General features: G+C 37.4%; 1 protein-coding gene across 1 annotated transcript in view; it reads left to right on the top strand.

Moving 5' to 3' along the window:
* The first annotated feature begins 12,196 nt into the window (after window positions 1–12,196).
* The window catches only part of LOC133646054 (SH3 and multiple ankyrin repeat domains protein 3-like), a 130,434-nt gene continuing 122,630 nt past the window's right edge, over window positions 12,197–20,000 (top strand). Inside the window, exon 1 of the mRNA XM_062041030.1 lies at window positions 12,197–12,498. Coding sequence (XP_061897014.1) covers window positions 12,436–12,498 — 63 coding nt within the window. The 5' untranslated portion in view covers window positions 12,197–12,435. The remainder of the gene's footprint in view (window positions 12,499–20,000) is intronic.

A 20,000-nucleotide genomic window follows, 5' to 3' on the forward strand; every position in this document is an offset into this window, starting at 1 on the left:
TGTACCTCATTAAATAAGTCATTGATTGTGCAGGTGTACCTCATTAAATAAGTCATTGATTGTGCAGGTGTACCTCATTAAATCATTCATTGATTGTGCAGGTGTACCTCATTAAATCATTCATTGATTGTGCAGGTGTACCTCATTAAATCATTCATTGACTGTGCAGGTGTACCTCATTAAATCATTCATTGATTGTGCAGGTGTACCTCATTAAATAAGTCATTGATTGTGCAGGTGTACCTCATTAAATCATTCATTGATTGTGCAGGTGTACCTCATTAAATCATTCATTGATTGTGCAGGTGTACCTCATTAAATAAGTCATTAATAGTGCAGGTGTACCTCATTAAATAAGTCATTAAAAGTGCAGGTGTACCTCAATAAACAAGTCATAAATAGTGCAGGTGTACCTCATTAAATAAGTCATTAATTGTGCAGGTGTACCTCATTAAATAAGTCATTAATAGTGCAGGTGTACCTCATTAAATAAGTCATTAAAAGTGCAGGTGTACCTCATTAAATAAGTCATTAATAGTGCAGGTGTACCTCATTAAATAAGTCATTAATTGTGCAGGTGTACCTCAATAAACAAGTCATTAATAGTGCAGGTGTACCTCATTAAATAAGTCATTAAAAGTGCAGGTGTACCTCATTAAATAAGTCATTAAAAGTGCAGGTGTACCTCATTAAATAAGTCATTGATTGTGCAGGTGTACCACATTAAATAAGTCATTGATTGTGCAGGTGTACCTCATTAAATAAGTCATTGATTGTGCAGGTGTACCTCATTAAATAAGTAATTGACTGTGCAGGTGTACCTCAATAAACAAGTCATTAATAGTGCAGGTGTACCTCATTAAATAAGTCATTGATTGTGCAGGTGTACCTCATTAAATAAGTAATTGACTGTGCAGGTGTACCTCATTAAATAAGTCATTGATTGTGCAGGTGTACCTCATTAAATAAGTCATTGATTGTGCAGGTGTACCTCATTAAATAAGTCATTGATTGTGCAGGTGTACCTCATTAAATAAGTAATTGACTGTGCAGGTGTACCTCATTAAATAAGTCATTGATTGTGCGGGTGTACCTCATTAAATAAGTCATTGATTGTGCAGGTGTACCTCATTAAATAAGTCATTGACTGTGCAGGTGTACCTCATTAAATAAGTCATTGATTGTGCGGGTGTACCTCATTAAATAAGTCATTGACTGTGCAGGTGTACCTCATTAAATAAGTAATTGACTGTGCAGGTGTACCTCAATAAACAAGTCATTAATAGTGCAGGTGTACCTCATTAAATAAGTCATTGATTGTGCAGGTGTACCTCATTAAATAAGTAATTGACTGTGCAGGTGTACCTCATTAAATAAGTCATTGATTGTGCAGGTGTACCTCATTAAATAAGTCATTGATTGTGCAGGTGTACCTCATTAAATAAGTCATTGATTGTGCAGGTGTACCTCATTAAATAAGTAATTGACTGTGCAGGTGTACCTCATTAAATAAGTCATTGATTGTGCGGGTGTACCTCATTAAATAAGTCATTGATTGTGCAGGTGTACCTCATTAAATAAGTCATTGACTGTGCAGGTGTACCTCATTAAATAAGTCATTGATTGTGCGGGTGTACCTCATTAAATAAGTCATTGACTGTGCAGGTGTACCTCATTAAATAAGTCATTGACTGTGCAGGTGTACCTCATTAAATAAGTCATTGATTGTGCAGGTGTACCTCATTAAATAAGTCATTGATTGTGCAGGTGTACCTCATTAAATAAGTCATTGATTGTGCAGGTGTACCTCATTAAATAAGTCATTGACTGTGCAGGTGTACCTCATTAAATAAGTCATTGACTGTGCAGGTGTACCTCATTAAATAAGTCATTGACTGTGCAGGTGTACCTCATTAAATAAGTCATTAATAGTGCAGGTGTACCTCATTAAATCATTCATTGATTGTGCAGGTGTACCTAATTAAATAAGTCATTAATAGTGCAGGTGTACCTCATTAAATAAGTCATGAATAGTGCAGGTGTACCTCATTAAATAAGTCATTAATGGTGCAGGTGTACCTCATTAAATAAGTCATTGACTGTGCAGGTGTACCTCATTAAATAAGTCATTGATTGTGCAGGTGTACCTCATTAAATCATTCATTGATTGTGCAGGTGTACCTCATTAAATAAGTCATTGATTGTGCAGGTGTACCTCATTAAATAAGTCATTAATAGTGCAGGTGTACCTCATTAAATAAGTCATTGATTGTGCAGGTGTACCTCATTAAATAAGTCATTGATTGTGCAGGTGTACCTCATTAAATAAGTCATTGATTGTGCAGGTGTACCTCATTAAATAAGTCATTGATTGTGCAGGTGTACCTCATTAAATCATTCATTGATTGTGCAGGTGTACCTCATTAAATCATTCATTGATTGTGCAGGTGTACCTCATTAAATCATTCATTGACTGTGCAGGTGTACCTCATTAAATCATTCATTGATTGTGCAGGTGTACCTCATTAAATAAGTCATTGATTGTGCAGGTGTACCTCATTAAATCATTCATTGATTGTGCAGGTGTACCTCATTAAATCATTCATTGATTGTGCAGGTGTACCTCATTAAATAAGTCATTAATAGTGCAGGTGTACCTCATTAAATAAGTCATTAAAAGTGCAGGTGTACCTCAATAAACAAGTCATAAATAGTGCAGGTGTACCTCATTAAATAAGTCATTAATTGTGCAGGTGTACCTCATTAAATAAGTCATTAATAGTGCAGGTGTACCTCATTAAATAAGTCATTAAAAGTGCAGGTGTACCTCATTAAATAAGTCATTAATAGTGCAGGTGTACCTCATTAAATAAGTCATTAATTGTGCAGGTGTACCTCAATAAACAAGTCATTAATAGTGCAGGTGTACCTCATTAAATAAGTCATTAAAAGTGCAGGTGTACCTCATTAAATAAGTCATTAAAAGTGCAGGTGTACCTCATTAAATAAGTCATTGATTGTGCAGGTGTACCACATTAAATAAGTCATTGATTGTGCAGGTGTACCTCATTAAATAAGTCATTGATTGTGCAGGTGTACCTCATTAAATAAGTAATTGACTGTGCAGGTGTACCTCAATAAACAAGTCATTAATAGTGCAGGTGTACCTCATTAAATAAGTCATTGATTGTGCAGGTGTACCTCATTAAATAAGTAATTGACTGTGCAGGTGTACCTCATTAAATAAGTCATTGATTGTGCAGGTGTACCTCATTAAATAAGTCATTGATTGTGCAGGTGTACCTCATTAAATAAGTCATTGATTGTGCAGGTGTACCTCATTAAATAAGTAATTGACTGTGCAGGTGTACCTCATTAAATAAGTCATTGATTGTGCGGGTGTACCTCATTAAATAAGTCATTGATTGTGCAGGTGTACCTCATTAAATAAGTCATTGACTGTGCAGGTGTACCTCATTAAATAAGTCATTGATTGTGCGGGTGTACCTCATTAAATAAGTCATTGACTGTGCAGGTGTACCTCATTAAATAAGTAATTGACTGTGCAGGTGTACCTCAATAAACAAGTCATTAATAGTGCAGGTGTACCTCATTAAATAAGTCATTGATTGTGCAGGTGTACCTCATTAAATAAGTAATTGACTGTGCAGGTGTACCTCATTAAATAAGTCATTGATTGTGCAGGTGTACCTCATTAAATAAGTCATTGATTGTGCAGGTGTACCTCATTAAATAAGTCATTGATTGTGCAGGTGTACCTCATTAAATAAGTAATTGACTGTGCAGGTGTACCTCATTAAATAAGTCATTGATTGTGCGGGTGTACCTCATTAAATAAGTCATTGATTGTGCAGGTGTACCTCATTAAATAAGTCATTGACTGTGCAGGTGTACCTCATTAAATAAGTCATTGATTGTGCGGGTGTACCTCATTAAATAAGTCATTGACTGTGCAGGTGTACCTCATTAAATAAGTCATTGACTGTGCAGGTGTACCTCATTAAATAAGTCATTGATTGTGCAGGTGTACCTCATTAAATAAGTCATTGATTGTGCAGGTGTACCTCATTAAATAAGTCATTGATTGTGCAGGTGTACCTCATTAAATAAGTCATTGACTGTGCAGGTGTACCTCATTAAATAAGTCATTGACTGTGCAGGTGTACCTCATTAAATAAGTCATTGACTGTGCAGGTGTACCTCATTAAATAAGTCATTGACTGTGCAGGTGTACCTCATTAAATAAGTCATTGATTGTGCAGGTGTACCTCATTAAATAAGTCATTAATAGTGCAGGTGTACCTCATTAAATAAGTCATTGACTGTGCAGGTGTACCTCATTAAATAAGTCATTGATTGTGCAGGTGTACCTCATTAAATAAGTCATTGATTGTGCAGGTGTACCTCATTAAATAAGTCATTGATTGATTAATTGATTTAAAACAGGGGTCACCAACGCGGTGCCCGCGGGCACCAGGTCGCCCGTAAGGACCAGATGAGTCGCCCGCGGGCCTGTTCTAAAAAAAAAAAAAAAAAAAAAAATTTATATCTACATAGAAAAACCCAAGATACACTTTCAATCAGTGCATCAACCCAAACAACCTCCCCCATGCACACTCATCCACACAAAAGGGGTTATTTCTTTCTGCTACCAATATTCTGGTTCCCACAACATAGACAACACATCTGCAAGGGACACAGTCCCTGAAGCACACATGATTGTATAGGCTGCTGGTCCACTAACATTTTCATTAATTACTATTTTTTATGTAATTATTTTTATATTGTTTTACTTTCTTTTTTATCCAAGAAAATGTTTTTTATTTATTTATCTTATTTTATTTTATTTTTTTTAAAAAGGGCCTTATCTTCAACAGACCAGGTTGTCAATGAAATTAGATTTTTTTTAAAGGGTTTTTTAAACCAGGCCCAGTCCAGATAATGTCCAAGTCGGACTCAGCAACACACACCTCCATTCATGTACACAGAAAAAAATTAGGGAACACAACAGATTGCATATAATTTATAAACAAAACACTTTGCATTCCATTCGAAAGGACGTTCCCTTTAGATTTCCGATCCTTAACATTTTACATTCATCATAATTAAGCTTAAGGCCAGATTGCTGTGAAAATATGTCCAAAAGATTAAAAAGGTTCCGCAAACAATGAGGAAAAATCTTATCTTTGTGAATCAGCCTTTTCTGACATGAACTTCATCAAGAACAAACACAGAACACGCCTCACTGATGCACATCTGCAAGACTCACTCAGAGTTGCAGTGTCAAGTTACACACCAGAGTACAACACACTAGTTAACAGCATGCAATGCCAGGCTTCCCACTAACTGACAAAGAAACAGATAACAGATTTGGTGTCCAGTTCAAAGTGTGACATGATTTAAAAATTTGAGAGTTTACTTTTGTATTTTACATGAGTTATTATTTGTACAAACATGGTGCAAAGTAATTCATGATTTGTTAAAAAATGTTAGTGGCTAGCTAGTTAAAATGGGATATTGTGATTTCACAAGACTGTCTTAGAAGTGATCATTTGACAATGTTCAATTTGAAAAATGTGCACTTAGAGAAAATATTTTAAAAAAGTGTTGCATATTGATATTTATCTGTTTCTATATATATTTATTGTGAGAAATCATTAAGATGATCAGTGTTTCCACAAAGATAAATATCATTAATTATTAATAATAACAGAGTTAAAGGTAAGTTGAGCAAATTGGCTACTTCTGGCAATTTATTTAAGTGTGTATCTAACTGGTAGCCCTTCGCATTAATCACTACCCAAGAAGTAGCCCTTGGTTTCAAAAAGGTTGGTGACCCCTGATTTAAAAGGTGTGAGAAACAACTGCAATTAATTGCAACTGATTTTCTTAAATCACTGCAATTACATAAGTCTGTTGTTTATGTGCAATGCATGAACACACACACACACACACACACACACACACACACACACACACACACACACACACACACACACACACACACACACACACACACACACACACACACACACACACACACACACACACACACACATTGACCCTTTTACAGTGACCCTTTGGCCCTTTTATAGTGACCCTTTGGTCCTTTTTTAGTGACCCTTTGGTCCTTTTATAGTGACCCTTTGGCCCTTTTATAGTGACCCTTTGGCCCTTTTATAGAGACCCTTTGGCCCTTTTATAGAGACCCTTTGGCCCTTTTATAGAGACCCTTTGGTCCTTTTTTAGTGACCCTTTGGCCCTTTTATAGTGACCCTTTGGCCCTTTTATAGTGACCCTTTGGTCCTTTTATAGTGACCCTTTGGCCCTTTTATAGTGACCCTTTGGCCCTTCTACAGTGACCCTTTGGCCCTTTTATAGTGACCCTTTGGCCCTTTTATAGCAACCCTTTGGCCCTTTTATAGTGACGCTTTGGTCCTTTTTTAGTGACCCTTTGGCCCTTTTATAGTGACCCTTTGGTCCTTTTATAGTGACCCTTTGGTCCTTTTTTAGTGACCCTTTAACCCCTTTATAGTGACCCTTTGGCCCTTTTATAGAGACCCTTTGGCCCTTTTATAGTGACCCTTTGGCCCTTTTATAGAGACCCTTTGGCCCTTTTATAGTGACCCTTTGGCCCTTTTACAGTGACCCTTTGGCCCTTTTATAGTGACCCTTTGGTCCTTTTTTAGTGACCCTTTGGCCCTTTTATAGTGACCCTTTGGCCCTTTTATAGTGACCCTTTGGCCCTTTTATAGCGACCCTTTGGCCCTTTTATAGTGACCCTTTGGCCCTTCTACAGTGACCCTTTGGCCCTTTTATAGAGACCCTTTGGCCCTTTTATAGCAACCCTTTGGCCCTTTTATAGTGACGCTTTGGTCCTTTTTTAGTGACCCTTTGGCCCTTTTATAGTGACCCTTTGGTCCTTTTATAGTGACCCTTTGGTCCTTTTTTAGTGACCCTTTAACCCCTTTATAGTGACCCTTTGGCCCTTTTATAGAGACCCTTTGGCCCTTTTATAGAGACCCTTTGGCCCTTTTACAGTGACCCTTTGGCCCTTTTATAGTGACCCTTTGGTCCTTTTTTAGTGACCCTTTGGCCCTTTTATAGTGACCCTTTGGCCCTTTTATAGTGACCCTTTCCCCCGCCTTCCATCAGACTTGTATCTTCTATGAGAGCAGCTGTTGTCAACATTCTCCAACAATCAAAAAGATTTGCTTCCACTTTTCAGAAGTGATCTGCTAATGTTGGCACTTTCTGTGTGATGATGATGATGATGATGATGATGATGATGATGATGATGATGAGATGAAGATGAAGATGATGATGATGATGCAAGTCCGATGAAATCCACATGATTTTTGCTTCTGAACATTTTGGCCTGTCATAGCTTCTTGTTTCCTCCCACTACTTTAAACCATAATATACAAGTCATTCATTTTGGCTTCAGGTCTACCACTGGTGGAGTGATATGGTAGTGCACAGGTCGAGTGATATGGTAGTGCATAGGTGGAGTGATATGGTTGTGCACAGGTCGAGTGATATGGTAGTGCATAGGTGGAGTGATATGGTAGTGCATAGGTGGAGTGATATGGTAGTGCATAGGTGGAGTGATATGGTAGTGCATAGGTGGAGTGATATGGTAGTGCACAGGTGTAGTGATATGGTAGTGCATAGGTGGAGTGATATGGTAGTGCATAGGTGTAGTGATATGGTAGTGCATAGGTGTAGTGATATGGTAGTGCATAGGTGGAGTGATATGGTAGTGCATAGGTGTAGTGATATGGTAGTGCATAGGTGTAGTGATATGGGAGTGCATAGGTGGAAGGATGTAGTAGTGCATAGGACTATCTCCCTGTTCATATTCTACATTCTGCATCGGTAATATGTTGACATCTCTATCCTTTATTTCAGGGGAACTATGCTTTAGTTTTGGATATCTAAGAGTTGATGTCTGTCAAAGACTCAAAGAGGACCATGCAAGGAAATAGTTATCATAGTAGACTTTCAAATACTACAATACAATAATGACTAATATATAGCACACATGCAACTGTATAGACAACAAAACAAAAACACAAATAAAAACCAAAAATGATCACTAAATAATAAATAATATATAGTGCACATACGATTGTACAGACAACAAAACAAAAACACAAGTAAAAAACAAAAATGATCACTAAATAATAAATAATATATAGCGCACATACGATTGTACAGACAACAAAACAAAAACACAAGTAAAAAACAAAAATTATCATTAAATAATGAATAACAATATAGCGCACATACGATTGTATAGACAACAAAACAAAAACACCAGTAAAAACCAAAAATGATCACTAAATAATGAATAATATATAGCACACATACGATTGTACAGATAACAAACAAAAACAAGTAAAAACTAAAAATTCTCTGTAAATAATGAATACTATATAGCGCACATACAATTATATAGACAACAAAACAAAAACACAAGTAAAAATGATCACTAAATAATGAATAAAATATAGCGCACATACAATTGTATAGACAACAAAACAAAAACACAAGTAAAAACCAAAAATGATTACTAAATAATGAAAAATATATAGCGCACATACGATTGTATAGACAACAAAACAAAAACACAAGTGAAAACCAAAAATAATCACTAAATAATGAATAATATACAGTGCACATACAATTGTATAGACAAAAAAAAAAACATAAGTAAAACCAAAATTATCACTAAATAATGAATAATACATAGCGCACATGTGATTGTATGGACAACAAAACAAAAACACAAGTAAAATCCAAAAATTATCACTAAGTAATGAATAACAATATAGCGCACGTACGATTGTACAGACACCAAAACAAAAACACAAGTAAAAACCAAAAATTATCACTAAATTATTAATAATATATAGCACACAAATGATTGTATAGACAACAAAACAAAAATACAAGTAAAAAACAAAAAATATTACTAAATAATGAATAATATATAGCACACATGCGATTGTATAAACAACAAACAAAAACACGAGTAAAACTAAAAAATTATGACTAAAAATTAATAATATATATAGCGCAGATACGTTTGTATCGACAACAAAACAAAAACACAAGTAAACACCAAAAATGATCACTAAATTAATAATATATAGTGCACATACGATTATTTAGACAACAAAACAAAAACACAAGTAAAAAGCAAAAATTATCACTAAATAATGAATAATATATAGCACACATACAATTGTATAGACAACAAAACAAAAACACAAATAAAAAGCAAAAAATATGACAAAATAATGAATAGTATATAGCGCACATACGATTGAATTAGCAACAAATAAAAAACACAAGTAAAAACCAAAAATAATCACTAAATAATTAATTATATATAGCACACATACGATTGTACAGATAACAAAACAAAAACAAGTAAAACCCGAAAATTATCACTAAATAATGAATAATATATAGCGCACATACAGACAACAATATATAGCGCACATACAGACAACAAAACAAAAACACCAAATCATCGTAACGACATGTTGACATTGTTTGCTGTGTGTGTTTGAGCAGCCTCATCTGAGCATGACGGTCACGTTGTGGTCAGCATTGATCCGAACAAACACCCTCCCAAAAACACCTAAAACCCAAAAATGATCACTAAATAATTAATAATATATAGCGCACAAATGATTGTATAGACAACAAAACAAAAACACAAGTAAAATGCAAAAAATGATCTTTAAATAATGAATAATATGTAGCGCACATGCGATTGTATAAACAACAAACAAAAATACGAGTAAAACTAAAAAATTATGACTAAAAATTAATAATATATATAGCGCACATACGTTTGTATCAACAACAAAACAAAAACACAAGTAAAAACCAAAAATGATCCCTAAATGAATAATATATAGTGCACATACGATTATTTAGACAACAAAACAAAAACAGAAGTAAAAAGCAAAAATTATCACTAAATAATGAATAATATATAGCACACATACAATTGTATAGACAACAAAACAAGAACACAAATAAAAAGCAAAAAATATGACAAAATAATGAATAATATATAGCGCACATACGATTGTATAAGCAACAAATCAAAAACACAAGTAAAAACCAAAAATAATCACTAAATAATGAATTACAGTATATATAGCACACATACGATTGCACAGATAACAAAACAAAAACAAGTAAAACCCGAAAATTATCACTAAATAATGAATAATATATAGCGCTCATACGATTGTACAGACAACAAAACAAAAACACCAACTCATCGTAATGACACGTTGACATTGTTTGCTGTGTGTGTTTGAGCAGCCTCATCTGAGCATGACGGTCACGTTGTGGTCAGCATTGATCCGAACAAACACCCTCCCAAAAACACGTTAAACCCAAAAATGATCACTAAATAATTAATAATATATAGCGCATATGATTGTATAGACAACAAAACAAAAACACAAGTAAAATGCAAAAAATTATCTTTAAATAATGAATAATATACAGCGCACACACGATTGTTTAGACAACAAAACAAAACCACAAGTAAAAAGCAAAAATAATCACTAAATAATGAATAATATATAGCACACATACGATTGTATAGACAACAAAACAAAACATCAAGTAAAAAGCTAAATTTATGACTAAACAATGAATAATATATAGCGCACACATGATTGTATAGACAACAAAACAAAAACACAAGTAAAAAGCTAAATTTATGACTAAATAATGAATAATATATAGCGCACATATGATTGTATAGACAACAAAACAAAAACACAAGTAAAAATAAAAAAAATGATCACTAAATAATGATTCATATATAATGTACATACGATTGTACAGACAACAAAACAAAAACAAAAGTAAAAATAAAAAAATGATCACTAAATAATGAATCATATATAGTGTACATACGATTGTATGGACAACAAAACAAAAACACCAACTCATCATAACGACATGTTGACATTGTTTGCTGTGTGTGTTTGAGCAGCCTCATCTGAGCATGACGGTCACGTTGTGGTCAGCATTGATCCGAACAAACACCCTCCCAAAAACACCTAAAACCCCAAAATTATCACTAAATAATTAATAATATATAGCGCACAAATGATTGTATAGACAACAAAACAAAAACACAAGTAAAATGCAAAAAATGATCTTTAAATAATGAATAATATATAGCGCACATACGATTGTTTAGACAACAAAACAAAACCACAAGTAAAAAGCAAAAATAATCACTAAATAATTAATAATATATAGCACACATACGATTGTATAGACAACAAAACAAAACATCAAGTAAAAAGCTAAATTTATGACTAAACAATGAATAATATATAGCGCACATATGATTGTATAGACAACAAAACAAAAACACAAGTAAAGAGCTAAATTTATGACTAAATAATGAATAATATATAGCGCACATATGATTGTATAGACAACAAAACAAAAACACAAGTAAAAATAAAAAAAATGATCACTAAATAATGAATCATATATAATGTACATACGATTGTACAGACAACAAAACAAAAACAAAAGTAAAAATAAAAAAATGATCACTAAATAATGAATCATATATAGTGTACATACGATTGTACGGACAACAAAACAAAAACACCAACTCATCATAACGACATGTTGACATTGTTTGCTGTGTGTGTTTGAGTAGCCTCATCTGAGCATGACGGTCACGTTGTGGTCAGCATTGATCCGAACAAACACCCTCCCCTGTCCCAGTGCATGTGTGTGTGTGTGTGTGTGTGTGAGTGTGTGTATGTGTGTGTGTCAATTGTCATCATCCACTTGTTTTCACTTCACTCATGCTCTTCTTTCCCTTCCTCACCCTCACCCTCACCCCCGCCCCTCTCTCCTCTTCGTCTGCTTGCTTCCCAGGCGAGAGATGCATGCGGCAACAAGAGGTGTGTGCGTTCACTGTGAGTAAGGACCAGCAGAGTGTGTGTGTGTGTGTGTGTGTGTGTGTGTGTGTGTGTGTGTGTGTGTGTGTGTGTGTGTGTGTGTGTGTGTGTGTGTGTGTGTGTGTGTGTGTGTGTGTGTGGAGAGAGAGAGAGACCAGAGTCCAAGTCCCTCACATGGAGCATGCCTCTGCGTCCGGCAGCCGGCAAACATGAGCCACCCAGCCCTCCACGGCAGGAGTAGCACACACACACTCTCACACACACACACACTCACACACACACACACGCTCACACACACACACACACGGCCACGGGCAGCCAGGGAGCCAGCACTGACAGCGGCAGCTCCCTGGAAGAGGACAGCGGCGTCTGCGTGTCGGTCGCCGCTCCTACGACGCCTTCCCGTCCCGGCGCAGAGCCGCGGGGCCACGGAGCCGCAGCATCCATGGAGGAGCCCACGGGCAACACCGTCGTCATCCGCATCGGAATCCCAGACCTGCAACAGACGGTAGGAGCTCGTTGTGTCGGACATGCTAGACTTAGTCCGCCTCTCCTGACTGGATCCTCTCCATCTCCACTTCTTCCTCTGTGGAGGATTCCCACCCACTTCTTCTTTTTACCTTCCACTCGTCTCCTCTCCTCCGGGCATGCAGTCTGCGGGGGGGTTCACTCCTCCCCCGTCTTTGTGTAAATCCTGCTCTTCATTAACTGGCCTTCAGCTGACTTAGGGTGGGAGTGAAGAGAAGGCTACCTGGTCAATCCATCAAGGATGGAGTTATTAGGAGTGGCAAACTTTAGCTGCCATGTTGGCCAAGGTCTCTGCAGACTGTCTGAGTGAAGATGCAGCAAAAATACAGGACCATACCCCCTTAGATTGCATTCCAAAAGCAGACCAACTCGTACCAACATGAATCTGCATGTACTTGTCTTTAGTCTAACCAGTTGTTGAAACAAACACGCTAGTTTACCTTTACAGGTGACATTACTAGTCTTCTTTTTTGCTACAATGCGACCGCAGCTCCTTGTGATTACTTACAGATGTCCAATACATTCACCGTAAGCCAGTAGTTGCACCTTGATGCTGTTGTTTGAGTAGTAAATTGGGTGGGAGTGAAGAGAAGGCTAACTGGTCAATCCATCAAGGATGTAGTTATTAGGAGTGGCAAACTTTAGCTGCCATGTTGGCCAAGGTCTCTGCAGACTGTCTGAGTGAAGATGCAGCAAAAATACAGGACCATACCCCCTTAGATCGCTTTCCAAAAGCAGACCAACTCGTACCAACATGAATCTGCATGTACTTGTCTTTAGTCTAACCAGTTGTTGAAACAAACACGCTAGTTTACCTTTACAGGTGACATTACTAGTCTTCTTTTTTGCTACAATGCGACCGCAGCTCCTTGTGATTACTTACAGATGTCCAATACATTCACCATAAGCCAGTAGTTGCATCCTTGATGCTGTTGTTTGAGTAGTAAATTGGGTGGGAGTGAAGAGAAGGCTACCTGGTCAATCCATCAAGGATGGAGTTATTAGGAGTGGCAAACTTTAGCTGCCATGTTGGCCAAGGTCTCTGCAGACTGTCTGAGTGAAGATGCAGCAAAAATACAGGACCATGCCCCCTTAGATCGCTTTCCAAAAGCAGACCAAATCGTACCAACATGAATCTGCATGTACTTGTCTTTAGTCTAACCAGTTGTTGAAACAAACACGCTAGTTTACCTTTACAGGTGACATTACTAGTCTTCTTTTTTGCTACAATGCGACCGCAGCGCCTTGTGATTACTTACAGATGTCCAATACATTCACCATAAGCCAGTAGTTGCAACTTGATGCTGTTGTTTGAGTAGTACATTGGGTGGGAGTGAAGAGAAGTCTACCTGGTCAATCCATCAAGGATGTAGTTATTAGGAGTGGCAAACTTTAGCTGCCATGTTGGCCAAGGTCTCTGCAGACTGTCTGAGTGAAAATGCAGCAAAAATACAGGACCATACCCCCTTAGATCGCTTTCCAAAAGCAGACCAACTCGTACCAACATGAATCTGCATGTACTTGTCTTTAGTCTAACCAGTTGTTGAAACAAACACGCTAGTTTACCTTTACAGGTGACATTACTAGTCTTCTTTTTTGCTACAATGCGACCGCAGCTCCTTGTGATTACTTACAGATGTCCAATACATTCACCATAAGCCAGTAGTTGCACCTTGATGCTGTTGTTTGAGTAGTACATTGGGTGGGAGTGAAGAGAAGGCTACCTGGTCAATCCATCAAGGATGTAGTTATTAGGAGTGGCAAACTTTAGCCACCATGTTGGCCAAGGTCTCTGCAGACTGTCTGAGTGAAGATGCAGCAAAAATACAAGACCATGCCCCCTTAGATCGCTTTCCAAAAGCAGACCAAATCGTACCAACATGAATCTGCATGTACTTGTCTTTAGTCTAACCAGTTGTTGAAACAAACACGCTAGTTTACCTTTACAGGTGACACTGCTAGTCTCCTTTTTTGCCACAATGTGACCGCAGCGCCTTGTGATTACTTACAGATGTCCAATGCATTCACCATAAGCCAGTAGGTGCAACTTGATGCTGTTGTTTGAGTAGTACATTGGGTGGGAGTGAAGAGAAGGCTACCTGGTCAATTCATCAAGGATGGAGTAATTAGGAGTGGCAAACTTTAGCCGCCATGTTGGCCAAGGTCTCTGCAGATTGTCTGAGTGAAGATGCAGCAAAAATACAGGACCATGCCCCCTTAGATCGCTTTCCAAAATCAGACCAAATCGTACCAACATGAATCTGCATGTACTTGTCTTTGGTCTAACCAGTTGTTGAAACAAACACGCTAGTTTACCTTTACAGGTGACACTGCTAGTCTCCTTTTTTGCTACAATGCGACCGCAACACCTTGTGATTACTTACAGATGTCCAATACGTTCACCATAAGCCAGTAGTTGCACCTTGATGCTGTTGTTTGAGTAGTACATTGGGTGGGAGTGAAGAGAAGGCTACCTGGTCAATCCATCAAGGATGTAGTTATTAGGAGTGGCTAGCTTTAGCTGCCATGTTGGCAAAGGTCTCTGCAGACTGTCTGAGTGAAAATGCATCAAAAATACAGGACCATGCCCCCCTAGATCGCTTTCCAAAAGCAGACCAAATCGTACCAACATGAATCTGCATGTACTTGTCTTTAGTCTAACCAGTTGTTGAAACAAACACGCTAGTTTACCTTTACAGGTGACACTGCTAGTCTCCTTTTTTGCTACAATGCGACCGCAGCTCCTTGTGATTACTTACAGATGTCCAATACATTCACCATAAGCCAGTAGTTGCACCTTGATGCTGTTGTTTGAGTAGTACATTGGGTGGGAGTGAAGAGAAGGCTACCTGGTCAATTCATCAAGGATGGAGTTATTAGGAGTGGCAAACTTTAGCCACCATGTTGGCCAAGGTCTCTGCAGACTGTCTGAGTGAAGATGCAGCAAAAATACAGGACCATGCCCCCTTAGATCACTATGGACTGGACTCTCGCTGTTATGGTGGATCCACTGTGGACTAGACTTTCGCTGATATGTTGGATCCACTAGGACTGGACTTTCACAATATTATGTCAGACCCACTCGACATCCATAGCTTTCGGTCTCCCCTAGAGTGGGAGGGGGGGGTGGTTACCCACATATGCGGTCCTCTCCAAGGTTTCTCATAGTCATTCACACCGACGTCCCACTGGGGTGAGTTTTCCTTGCCCTCTGTACCGAGGATGTCGTTGTGGCTTGTGCAGCCCTTTGAGACACTTGTGATTTTGGGCTATATGAATAAACATTGATTGATTGATAGATCGCTTTCCAAAAGCAGACCAAATCCTACCAACCGCAGCTCCTTGTGATTACTTACAGATGTCCAATACATTCACCACAAGCCAGTAGTTGCAACTTGATGCTGCTGTTTGAGTAGTACAGTTGCTTCATCCTTGCTGTAATTGTGCCTCTATAAATGATTGTAGGACAGATCGTCTTGGTCTTCACAGATGGTCTACATGTGGTGGTTGTCCACCTTATCTTCTGCTGCTTTTGTTGACAACATCAACGCAGTAAACTTTGCCAGCATAGCTTGTTGTCCTCTGCTTGTTGTCCATGTAGCATTCATGCTAGCGGCACCCTCCTTGAGTACGTGTTTGGCTTCAAGATGGTATTTTCAACTTGATAAGAACGTTTGTCGCTGCAACACCAACACCTTACCTCGGTTTTATCTAAAGTTCTCTTTTAAAGCAGAATTGGCCATTTGTCATTGCGATCACACACCATGTAACAATGTCTTAAGGGGTAAGTCTTCTTTCATATATGATAACGCAAAATAATTTTTTAGTAATAATTTGGTATTAATCATATGCGTTGTGTATATATATATATATATATATATATATATATATATATAGATGTATACATATACTGTATATACATATAAATAGATATATGCATATATATATATATATATATATATATATATATATATATATATATATATATGCATATATCTATTTATATGTATATACAGTATATGTATACATCTATATATGTATAACACAGAGGCTATGTCATCCATACAAGCCTGTTTCGCAGGTTTCCCTACTCGTCAGGGAATTTTATTGAAGTGTCTGTGGCTGTTACAAGTATATATAGGGTACATTACATGGGGGTGTGGCCATTGTTGAACAATAGCGCCTTGCTTCTGTGTCGGCATGATGACAGGAATATCATAAACCAAGCAAAGAACTCAATACTCACGCACCAAAAGCAACGTTGGCAAAAGACCACTGGATCATTCGACGTAACAATGGGAAGTTATGACGGGGCCGAAACATGCAAACTCGTAGAAAGCTTCCTACTCTCGCAACTCACAAAATTAGGAGTAAACATTGGACTATACAGAGAAGACGGACCGGCCGTTTCCAATGCCAGACCGAGAGCTTTGGAAAACATAAAAAAATAAATATGCCGCATTTTCAAAAACAGCGGACTAGGAATCACAATTGAGGCAAACAAACACGCTGTAAACTTCCTGGATGTAACACTCAACCTGAACAGTAACACATACCGGCCATTTACAAAGCCTGACACCACATTACAATATGTACACCGCGACGGCAACCACCCATCCGTCACAACCAGGAACATCCCAGCCGGCATCAACAGGAGACTGTCAGCCCTGTCATCAGGCAGGGAATCATTCAACCAAGCAACACCTCCATACCAGAAAGCACTCAACCAAAGTGGATACCAATTCACCCTCCAATACGACCAGCAACTAAATCAAGAAAAAACAGGAAACGGGATAACATACTCTGGTACAACACACCATTCAGCAAAAACATCAACACGAACATCGGACACAATTTCCTCGCACTCATTGACAAGCACTTCCCCCAAAAAATATGTACTCAGGAAGATATTCAACAGGAACACCTTGAAACTTACTACAGCTGCATGATGAATATCAAACAAACCATTGACTCACGCAACAAAAAGATTCTGAGCACTCACAGACAAGCAATCGCTAACGACTCTAACTCCACATATAGCTGCAATTGCAGACAAAGGATTTCCTGCCCACTCAACGGAAACTGCTTAAAAACATCATTTTTTTACCAAGCCAGCGTCACCCGCAAGGACAACTCAAACACAGAGACATGGACTCACAGAAAACACCATTAAACCCCGTTATAACAATCACACAGGATCATTCCATAGGCCCCAACTCAAGAACTCTACAGAGCTGAGTAAATACATGTGGACTCTTAAAGACAATAACATTGATCACACCATTACATGGCGAATTGTCGCATCTAGCTCACCATACAACAGTGCAGCTAAAATATGTCACCTGTGCCTGAAAGAATTTTTTTTTTATTATATACCACCCCAGCAGGTCCACTTTAAACAAACGCAACGAACTGGTCCCATCATGCCGACACAGAAGCAAGGCGCTATTGTGCAACAATGGCCACACCCCCATGTAATGTACCCTATATGTACATGTAACAACCACAGACACTTCAATAAAATCCCCTGAAGAGCAGGGAAACCTGCGAAACAGGCTTAAAGGGATGATAAAGCCTCTGTGTTTTTTCTCGACCTAAGGTATATTCCGCTCTACCCCGGTATTGATCACTGTATAACGCATAAACCACAGAAACCTTGACTATATATATATATATATATATATATATATATATATATATATATATATATATATATATATATATATATATATATATATATATATATATATATATATATATATATATATATATATATATATATATGTAAGGCTGTAACTGCCGCAAGAAACCTGATTGCCCTCTCAACGGGGGGTGCTTACAACCATCAGTCGTTTACCAAGCAAAGGTAACACGCAAGGACATTAACACATCCGACACATATGTAGGATTAACTGAGGGAGAATTCAAAACCAGATGGAACAATCACAAGGCTTCTTTCAGAAGCAAAAGCCTGCGGAACACTACAGAACTCAGCAAACACATTTGGAATCTCAAAGACAATAATGTTGAATATTCAATAACATGGCACATTCTTGCATCCAGCACACCTTACAACAGTGGTAATAAAAGATGCAACCTATGCTTAAAAGAGAAACTGTTTATTATATACCGTCCAGACCTGTCATCCCTCAACAAGCGCAGCGAAATTGTATCAGCATGCCGTCACAGAAGGAAACACCTCCTAGGTAACACATGAGCCAATCACCACGCCCCCACGCCTGCCTGTACCTACCCGTTCTGTGCCCTATATAAACCATGGTATGTGAATGCTTCTATTAAAATCTCCTGATGATTGAGGGAAACCCTCATGAAACAGGCCTGTAGAGATGAAATAGTCTTGTGATTTTTCCTACACATACATATATATATATGTATGTATGTATATATATATATATATATATATATATATATATATATATATATATATATATATATATATATATATATATATATATATATATATATATATATATATATATATATATATATATATATATGTTGCTAGTATACTACTTTTCAGAGGCAGTAGAGTACCATTTAATTCATTAGTACCACAGTACTTCATTAGTACCGGTATACCATACGACCTTAATGTATATATATATGGTTTCTCTGCTCCTCAGGGGATTTTATTCAGAATAAAATGTGTTTTTTCCTGACCTAACGTATATTCTGCTCTACCCCGGTATTGAACACTGTATAACGGATAAACCACAGACACCTTGACTATATATATATATATATATATATATATATATATATATATATATATATATATATATATATATATATATATATATATATATATATATATATATATATATATATATATATATATATATATATATATATATATATATATATAGATGTTACTAGGGCAATTTGGGGTACCCAAATTGTGATACACAGGCTCCATCTAGTGGTACGCCAAAGACTCAGTTGATTAAGTTACTGTGTTTTATTTACCTATATTCAAACACAGTATTACTGTTCAAACTGTGTGTAATGTTACAATGGCCAAAAATACTAAACATACTTGTTAATGCCTTGTTTTCAATGAATACGTAGGCCTACTATGCTACCGTATTTTAATGTTGGTTTCTGAAGTGGAATTATTTCCCATTCTTGCTTGATGTACAGCTTAAGTTGTTCAACAGTCTCCCTTCTGATATTTTAGCCTACAGGCAGGCCAGTCTAGTACCCGCAGTCGCTGTTGTAACACATGGCTTGGCATTGTCTTGATGAAATAAGCAGGGGCGTCCATGATAGCGTTGCTTGGATGGCAACATATGTTGCTCCAAAACCTGTATGTACCTTTCAGCATTAATGGTGCCTTCACAGATGTGTAAGTTACCCATGTCTTGGGCACTAATACACCCCCATACCATCACACATGCTGGCTTTTACACTTTGTGCCTAGAACAGTCCGGATGGTTCTTTTTCTCTTTGTTTCGGAGGACA

The sequence above is a fragment of the Entelurus aequoreus genome, linkage group LG03 (genome assembly GCF_033978785.1).
Source record: "Entelurus aequoreus isolate RoL-2023_Sb linkage group LG03, RoL_Eaeq_v1.1, whole genome shotgun sequence".
In the NCBI taxonomy this organism is placed as follows: Eukaryota; Metazoa; Chordata; class Actinopteri; order Syngnathiformes; family Syngnathidae; genus Entelurus; species Entelurus aequoreus.